Source organism: Rhagoletis pomonella, unplaced genomic scaffold (genome assembly GCF_013731165.1).
Source record: "Rhagoletis pomonella isolate Grant_MI unplaced genomic scaffold, Rhpom_1.0 Rhpom_scaffold_00003, whole genome shotgun sequence".
Classification (NCBI taxonomy): Eukaryota; Metazoa; Arthropoda; class Insecta; order Diptera; family Tephritidae; genus Rhagoletis; species Rhagoletis pomonella.
Window position 1 is genome coordinate 35140972 of NW_023458557.1, and position 10144 is coordinate 35151115.

At 33.3% G+C, this 10144-nt stretch overlaps 1 protein-coding gene across 2 annotated transcripts in view; it reads right to left on the reverse strand.

Moving 5' to 3' along the window:
- The window catches only part of LOC118735168, a 136152-nt gene that overhangs the window by 12824 nt on the left and 113184 nt on the right, over positions 1 to 10144 (reverse strand). Inside the window, exon 3 of one of the 2 annotated variants that reach the window (XM_036464808.1) lies at positions 6611 to 6817. The exons of the other annotated variant lie outside the window; for it this stretch is intronic. Within the exon in view, the coding sequence (XP_036320701.1) occupies positions 6776 to 6817 (42 nt within the window). The 3' untranslated portion in view covers positions 6611 to 6775. Of the gene's footprint in view, positions 1 to 6610; positions 6818 to 10144 lie in introns of those variants that run through there. 2 annotated transcript variants of the gene reach the window in all.

Sequence of the window (10144 nt, forward strand, 5' to 3'; positions counted from 1 at the left end):
ATATTTGCCTTTAAGCTAGTAATATTATTCATAGTTTTCAAAAATTCATTTCTGCCAGCTGAAAGTATCAAAATAGGGCATTTGTAACAAAAAAAAGTATTAAAGTATCAAATCTTACAATTTCGAAAAAAAAGTATCAAAAATTATGCAATTGCATCTAAACGGCAACGCTGATCGTGATGGAAAACGAAGTTAGTTAACATCTTGTCGTCATAGCGACGATGGAATTTACAGCGTCAGCCGAGTGAAAATACTGCCAAAGTAACAGAGGTAGCGCCGCACTATGGGCAAAACACGAGTTTTTATTCAAAATCGTAGATCTTTGGTTAGAAAAGAGATAATGGAATGAAAATTTTTATTATCGTGAAGATAAATGATCATATAATATAGGAAAACTATAGAGAAGTTACAACAACAATAACTTAACCCTCAAAATACCGTCATTTTTTTTAAATTTTGGATTGTGGCTCCCATTCCACTAGAAAACACTATATTTAATACACTATTAGCATTGTTTCTGAAAGATTTCTGTTTATTTTATCTCAAGACCTGATTTTTGGGGCATTGGATGCTTTACCCGATTCGCCAGATTGGAAAAAAGAAAAGCTTCCTTTAAACTCTAATAACTCGTAAACTATCAGCTTTCACAAAAAAATTTATGTAACAAAACTGGTTATACTGGTGCATTACGAAAGTGCAACATTTAACCCTTCAATGCAGAGTCTGTCATCTATGAAACGCTTTTAACCCTTTCATGGCAGAGGCAAAATGGTTCTCAATATGCTTTCAACGTTCTTTTTCTCATGTTGTTCGGGAGGAGTGCGAATTTTGGATAATTCGCTTAGATTTCAAATAATTACTTTACCTTTTAAGAACTATGGTCCTATAATCCTATCTATCATAAAAATTCCATATGAATCATAATCGTTCAAGAAATAAACTTCAAATAAAAAAATTTAAATAATGCTAAATTTTATAATTTTCGTGTTGCTTAGTTTCTATGCATACGGCCCAATATTTTCGTTTACTTTAGTATTAACCCTTTAACGGCCTTAGTGATCTAGAAGACTTAAATAAAGTTTGCATATGGTTTTCGGATATTATTTTATACATACATAAATGAAAAAAATTAAAAAGACTTAATTGTAGAAATTATTTTTTTTTTATTATTTTACTATGGAAAAATTTGCTACGATTACTGTTTACGTCAACATGAGAAAAATCACGTTCAAACGCATATTGAGAATCATATACTTTGCCTTGAAAGGGTTAAAAAGCGTTTCATATATGACAGACTCTGCATTAAAGAGTTAAATGTTGCACTTTCGTAAAGATATCGACCAGTATAACCATTTTTGTTATACACATTTGTTTGTGAAAGCTGAAAATTTACGAGTTATTAGAGTTTAAAGGAAGCTTTTCTTTTTCCATTATAGCGACTCGGGTACAGCATCCAATGGTCCAAAAATCGGGTATTGAGATAAAATAAAGAGAAATCTTTCAGAAACAATGCTAATGGTGTATTAAACAGTATTTTCTAGTGGAATGGGAGCCAAAATCCAAAATTTCAAAATTGTGACACTTTGAACGGTATTTTAAGGGTTAAGTTATTGTTTTTTTTTTTTTTTATTACGGTCTTTAAGACCTAGTTGATGTTAAGTTAACATTTGTTTCATTAAATATTCAGTGTTTTACAATATAAAAATAGTTTTATTTTAAACTTATTAATATTTTCACAATCTTTTATCGCAGTAGGTAGTTCATTGTACATTTTGTACCCTGTGTATTCCAAAGTATTCTTTGCAAACTCTGTTCTTACTAAAGGCAGTCTTATATTATTGCAGGATCTAGTTCCATAATTATGTATCTCGTGATTATATAGTATTTTATTGCTCAGGTAACTCGGTAGCATTCCTAATCTTACATGATGTATAAATTTCAAAGTGAAGTAGCTTATTGACTGTTTTATACTCAGCCAGTTTAACCGATTCAGCATTATAGTTTTAGATGTTCTTGGGGGACATTTTAATATAAATCGCATTGCCTTGTTTTGTTGTATTTGTAGTCTTTTAATTTGCGTATCACTCGCTATCAACAGAATTGTAGGACAATATATAAAGTGCGGTTCAATAATTTAACGATACACAAGTATTTTATGATGTTGACTAATATGTTTGCATGTTCTGTACATGAATCCTATTTTCTGCGCAATTTTTCTTTCAAGATAATTTATATGTTCTCCAAAATTCAAGTCTTCATCAATTAAAACTCCTAAGTACTTCATTGTATTTACTCTTTGAATTATATTGTTTTTTATCTTCAGGGTTATATTGTTTAAATCGTTATTACGTATGATGTTCTGGTTTTTGCAAAATACCATGAACTTAGTCTTATCTACATTTAACTTCAATTTTTTAAGGCACAACCAGTTGTATAGTGAGTCAAGATCTTCTTGTGCTTTCTGCATTGCACTGTGGGCATATTTCTCACTAATGATAAGCAGTGCATCATCCGCAAATAGACGTATATTGCAATATTTTAAGCATTTTTAATATCATTTATGTACAATGTAAATAGTATCGGTGCCAGTACTGAACCTTGTGGCAACCCAATATCTACATCCACAACAGATGAAACTGTTTTTCCAATTACCGTCCTTTGCTCTCTGTCACTCAGATAACTTCGGAACCATTCCAAAGTCGTTCCTCTGACACCAGTTCTGAACAAGACATTCAACAATTCCCGTCTATCAACTGTTTCAAAGGCCCGCTTCAAGTCTAAGAAGACAGACACCACAACTTTTTTATCTGATATATCTTCTTTCCATTCTGCAATAACCATGTTTAGTGCTGTTTCACAAGAATGGCTCTTCCTGAATCCAGACTGTTCAGGTATGATAACTTTGTGCTTTTCTAGGTATGCCACCAATTGATTTTTCACCACTATTTCCACAATTTTCTCATCTGCGGGTAACGTATTGATTGGCCGTAGCTCCTCAGGTTTGACTGTATTTTTTACTTTTTCCCCGGGTACTATTGTTGACACTTTCCAACAGTTTGGGACAATGCCATTATTTAGGGACTCATTTATTATGTCTTTGTAAAAGTTACCAATGTACGTCATGGAATCCTTAAAAACACCCTCAGATAAAAGCTTTTCTCCGCCATATTTGTTTTTAAATGCTTTTGTGATATTCATTATGTCATCCAACACAATGTCAGTGAAAAGAAATGGTTCTATTGCGATCGAGCGGTCAACGTTTAGTCCGGATGTAGTAGGCATTTCTTCGATACTATCATTAATTTCGACTATGCTCTGAACAAAAAAATTGTTTAGGGCATTAGCTATATGATACTCATTATCAAGGCATGCGCCATTAATTACTATCTTAGTGATATGTTTTTTGTTATCTGTAAGCTCTGCGAGGTCTTTCAGACACATCCGCTTCATGTTTCCGTTATTGCTGTAAACTCTGCCTTCCATATACATCTTCTTCTTATACGTAATAGTACTTTTGTATAGTTTCTTTATTTCATTAAATTCATCCCAGTATCCTGTTTCTGTGGCAATATTATAAAGCTCAAGTTTACTTTTATGGAGAGCTACAAGCTCGCGGTCATACCACTTATTTCTCAGTCGTATTTTTGTTTTTTTCACATATGTCAGTGCTTGCATTACTTCAGTAAGAATATCGTTCAGGGCTATAGTCTTATTTTCTACTCCCGCATTACGCATAAAGCTAAAATCGCTTGTTCTTAGCTTATTTAAAAGGTTTTCGGAACTATAGTTTTCCCATGAGGTAAAAGTAGAGTAACGTCTCATTTTGCAAAACTTTGTTGTTGGCACTTTAAAATTAATTGTTTCATGATCCGAAATTCTATATTCAACTATATTTTCCGATCTGACTTGATCATTATTACTAAAGAGCAAGTCAATTTTGGTAGACGAGTTCTCTGTTATTCTCGTATTGAAATTAATTCTTTGTATCATTGCCCTTTGTGCGAATAAACTTAATAGGTGTTTCGAGTATGTTGATGATACATTCATATTGATGTTAAAATCTCCAATTATGATATTATTGTTTGATTCCTTGAGGTTTTCGGTCAGGATTTCGTCTAAAAACGTTATAAAGTCGGCGTCACTGCTACTTGGCGAGTGATACAGTACACCGATTTGCCATTTTAACGCACATTTTTTTATATTTATAATAATGCACCATATATTCATGTTAATGGTTAAATTGCAGGCTATGCTAAACTCTAAATTTTCATGAACATACATAAAAACACCACCCGTATGTCTACTATGGGAATCACAACGAATACATTTGTATGTAGGAATATTTAATTCTGTATCCATTATAAGATCAGTTGTGCATGTTTCTGCGCATAGTACAATGTTTGGTTTTCTTATTTCGACAAGCCTCTCCAGTTCAGTTTTGTTTGCTGTTATACTACAAATATTGAGATATATACATTCTAAGCTATGCAGCCCCCTACTTCGATTTTTGTACTTTTTATGCTTTGATTGCTAATAAACAATCTTTTTTTTCCTTGCGGATAATTTTTGCTGATATACAGGACATGCTCTATCCATAGTATCATGGTTGTCATTAAGCCCAAGATTCAGTTCCTTATTTGCCCTTATACAGTTGATACATTTCTTGATTGGTTCCTTATCGCATTGCGTATGTTTGTGTTCACCCAGACATTTTGTGCACACTTCCCTTTCTTGACAGCCACTGGCCTTATGATGAAAGCCTTTGCATTTAAAACAACAAAGTACTTGGACTGCATCATACACTCTGCACCGTTCCCAGCCTACATTTATCCTTTCTCCAGCTAGTATATTCGTGAAAGCTTCTACGTCCACTTCTAGTACTGCGTTGTAATACACATTCGAACCCTTTTTCTTTTCATACTGTTTTATAATTTTAATGTCCGTTTCAGTAAGACACGCATTTTGTCGTTTAATTCTCTGCGCCAGTTCATCATTATCATATTTAAAGTTTATACCCGATACAACAACTGTCGGTTTCACTTTCTTAGGGATCTTAACCTCATAGGCATTTCCAAGATTAGTCTCATTTTATCTCGTTCTTGATCATTTTTACTTTCAACTATCACTACCCCGCTTTGCGTAGTTACTATATTCGTTATTTGCAGCTCTTTAGGGTCTACTTTTGAATTGAGGTCATTTTTTGCCATTTCCGCATCTTGTTTTTTGCTCGGTTTCACTATTAATGGATGATTTTTTTTTATCTCTGGCAACGCTTCTTTTTTTTGTTTACTACTTTTTGTTATATTCGCATACGATATTTTAGCTTCAACATTATTGACATTCTCCTTCAGTTCGTTGCACATTTTTTTGTTTTCGTTGCTTATTGCTTCGATCATTTTCTTATTGTCATCTTTGTTAGTTTTTAATTCGACACATACCTGTTCGCTGCTAGCCTTAAAGCCTTCAGCTATTTCCCGTATTTTATTAACCTCTTTTACACTTTTTTCGCACGATTCTTGCGCTTTTTGCATAGCTCTAATTCTTTCACTGAAGGCTGTTTCCACCGCTTGAAGAAGATGCTTTATTTCTTGTTCATTCTTTCTAAGTGCATTATCAAATTCACTTCTATACTCTTGTAGTTGTTGTCCATTTTGCTTCACTACCATTTGCATGTCTTTTAATATATCATCTACATTATTTACGTAATGTACACAGTCAGCGCCGCGCCAACACCAGTAAATGGAAAGCGCCAGCGTCATTAGCACCAAGCAGCACATGAGGCACACACAAAATTCGCCTTAATTCTTTGAAACTTTACACATACTTTGTTTTTGCTTTTGAGTGTTGAGAACGCAAATTTAAAGCTTTTACTCAAGAATGATGAGAATATCGCCGCATTTACTACAATTAATTCGGTTGGCGGTACGAGCGTTGCTCAGCGTCGAAAATTATAGAATAATAGACATGACACCACTATATGGTGTACTACACTGTATGACGATGGGTACTGTGGTGACACTCAGATGGTGCCGTGTTCAATTCAGTACACTGCGCTATTGCGCTGAGTTAGTGCGCTGACACCACAGGTGGAGCTGGCGTTATTGAGCTAGCGCCAAAAAAATTGCGCTATTACCCATGGTTACATTGCATGTAACTCTGTAAGAGAAATATAGCTAAAAATTACCATTGATTTTTTAGAATTTTTTTGTGGAGGGTGTTTCCCTCCACAATCAATGGTAATTTTTAGTGACTTGAAACTTACACTTTATTATTCCAAAGTTGAATGCGCTATAAAGCTACTAGAAATCTTTCTAGGAAATCTAATTAAACACATCAAAATTTTGATGAACATTTTTTTAAGTTTAATTAGTTTTTGTGAACTTTGTGCAGGCTTTGAAACTTTTATGAGGTATCTTGTAAAGATCGACCCATATTTTAAACGCAAATTATTAACAATAAATAAAAAAAGATTTGCCAACTGCATAATTTTGAACTTTGCTGCTATTATTTTGTTTTTTATGGTTTTGTCAATTATATGTCTACGTACATACATATTACATACATATTTTTGTATAAATTAAAAAGATGGATCACCTTTGCTAATATATGGGCTTTTAAAGCAAAGCATTTATTTCTCATTGTCCCGTTAAATTCTTGTAAATCCCGTATTTTTGGTACCAATTATGCATTTGCCACGTACGGCTGGAAATAAATCTGGCAACACTAGTCGACAAGCGTCTTCTGTATACTATTTATTCTGTGCACAAACTGTACTTTAGAAGATTTTTTTGTGTCTTCTTGACCATAAATGGACTTTCTGGAAAGACATATCCAATTTGAGATTATTAGTTAATACTAACGCTCGTTACCCTTAGGTGGACTAATTCATTAAACACTTTTGAACGTTTTGTTAATACCTCAGCATCTCCTATCATGCAATATGACATCATTACGAAAAATTTTACCTTCAAATTACTTTCAATTAATCAGCCACAAAGTTTTATAACATTATTTGAAAGATTCAGCTCATTTGTAATCACTTTTGCGAATCCCGAGAAGCAAAACTCACAAAGTTGCCCATACAGCCGGTCGCTTAAGAATGTAGTTTTACGCAGACTTTCAGAAGTTTACTGTTGTTTCAATTAATAACACTGCGAAATTGAAATTTTGTTTCCCCTCCAGCGTTCGGACTACTGAAACTCGATTCGTAAATGACTCGAAAACTCGGGGCGAAAACGACATTTTCGGAGCAGATTAACATTTTTTTATTAAATAGTATAAGGAAAACTTATTACATCTTCTTTTTCAATTCATCAAATCTTTTTCTATAATAACGCATTATTTTGCATATGTACATACATATGTATGTATATAAGAGTATGTATATGTATATTACACGAAGTTTTTCAATTCATCACATTTGTTTACATACATTGTAATTGTAAAGTGCTTGTAAATCAGCTTAATATCTTAACAGAATTCAAAACAAACATTCCATCAATAAATGTATATATTTTTTTCATAATTACGGCGTATAAATTTCTGTCCTTTTGTTAATAAGAGTTCTTGCGAACATTAACCTTCCAACTGTTTCATTATTAAGCCTGTTCCTGTATTTATTTTTAGATTTATGTCTGAATATTTTCTTTCGGCAGCAGCACTACTGTGCGATAAAACAGTTAACGTCAGCATACATATTTATATATACTCCGCCAAGTTGCTAAACATACACCTTTCCAAAACATATTTCTGGTCCGTAATCAATCCCCTGCTTTGGTAAATGACAAATAATTCCACAGGAATGTTGAAGAGTAAAAGACACAGCTTCTGTTACACCTTACTATACAAAACCTTAGAAGTTACCACAGAAGTTATCGAGCAAAAATTTAAGAAGTTACCATATTATTTTGTAACAAATTCTTAATGTGAATTGAAAAAAGAAAAAAAATAGAGCATATTTTAGGTAATGAGGAGTAGAGAATAGATTTTAAATTTAAAAAGTAAATCGCAGTAATTCTACTCCGATCGGAGCAAAGTCCGGACGCTGTTCCCCTCTCCAATAATTATGTTATATTTCTTGAATATCTAGGTATGTTAAATTACAATACATCTTTGGATTTTATCACGTCGACATTTTTTTATTGGTGGCATGTACATATATTCTAGGATATTTAGCAATTTGCGTGAAAAGCCAAAATTATATAATTTGGAATTGAGTTTTCACTTAGAAACCAACAGTATTAATTAAAAATACCCACAAATAGACTAAGTAAATCATACAAACTTATGTAATTTCGAAGTTAAGGCTAAGAAAATTTATAAAAGTTATTTTCTTAGCATAGGTGCGCATTACTAGCGTTAACTTCGAAATTGCTTAAGTTTTTCTCATTTACTTACAGCCAATTTCACGAAAGCAATTTAAGTGACAAATGATAATAATTTTTTTAATTTTATATGGAAATTGACAGGAAATAAAAAACCATTACCAACTTAAATTGCTGGTGAAACCGGCTTTTAGTCTATTTATGGGCATTTTTATCTACTGCTGTTTGTTTCGCTTAGAAGCAAAACCAACGAACGCCGGTGCGAACTCTGTAAAGCGAGAAGAAAAGAGAAATATAAACACTTGTATTAGAGTTAGGGCCAATTTCACAATGCGTAGTTAACTCAGAATCGGGAGTTAACTACAGAATTTTGTACTGAAAATCTCTAGTTAACTGTCGATTCTGAGTTAACTACGCACTGTGCAATTGGCCCTTAATGTATAAGATCGTTTATTGCAAGCGCATATACGAAGTTATCAATTATATAAATAGGCAATCATGTTTCCTTTACACCCCTTTTACGGCTAAACTGTACTTCTAAGGTATAAACAATTATATATCATTAGAAAGGTATTTTGATGCTGATGTGCAGGCAATTTTTAAAATTTCAAATTAGTTTAAAATATAGCGAAAAAATCAATTCAAAAGTCACACCAATACCAATGCCATACATGTACATGGTTGGGGCGGAAATGCCTCCTAAATGTATGCTTTAATATTGATAGTGAATTAAAGAAACGTGCTAAGCAGCAGTTTAGGAATAAGATGTATGTACGTATGTACATGAATAGATTAGCCTCAAACAAGGATGAGATAATTTTGATTATGAGAAAGGGATAAATACAGAAATTAAAATAAAAGTAAAGAAACCTAAATATAAAGACAAAGAGGAAGGAAAATTTAAATACCTAACCTAATAACAATGGTGGGGGTGAATATGTAAATGAAGAAAAGAATGGGCATATTTAGATCAGGATTAAGGAAAGGATAAAGATGAAGAAGAAGATGAAGACCAAGACGAGGAAGAAGATGAAGATGAATATGAAGATAAGGATAAAGATAACTTATCTTAACTTAACCCCTTAACTTAACTTAACTCACCTCAACTCATCTCACCTCCGCTTAAAAACTTACTCCACCTGAGTTCGCTACACATTAATTCACCACACCTTAACTCCCCACACCTAAATCCACCACTACTTCACTCCCCACACCTAAATTCACCACACCTTAATTCACCACACCTAAATCCACCACACTTTAATTCACCACACCTTAACTCACCACACCCCAACTTTCTCACCACATCTAAACTCACCACAGCTTAATTCACCACACCTCAACTTTCTCACCACACCTTAACTCACCACACCTTAATTCACCACACCTCAACTCACCACAACTAAATTCACCACACCTCTTAAGACCACCACACGTGAATTCATAACACCGTAACTCCCACACCCAATTCCACCATACTGCAACTCATCACACCCAATTTCAACACATGACATGATATCACTAAAGAAACAATGTAAAGAAAAAAGAGGAAGGAAAATTTAACTACCTAACCTAATAACAATGGTGGGGGTAAATACGTAAATGGAGAAAAGAATGAAGATGTAGATCAGGATAAAGGAAAAGATAAATATGAAGACGAAGGTGAATATGAAGGTGAATATGAAGATGAAGATGAAGATGAAGATGAAGATGAAGTTGAAGATGAAGTTGAAGATGAAGATGAATATGAAGATGAAGATGAAGATAAAGATAAAGATGAAGATGAAGATGAAGATGAAGATGAAGATGAAGATGAAGAT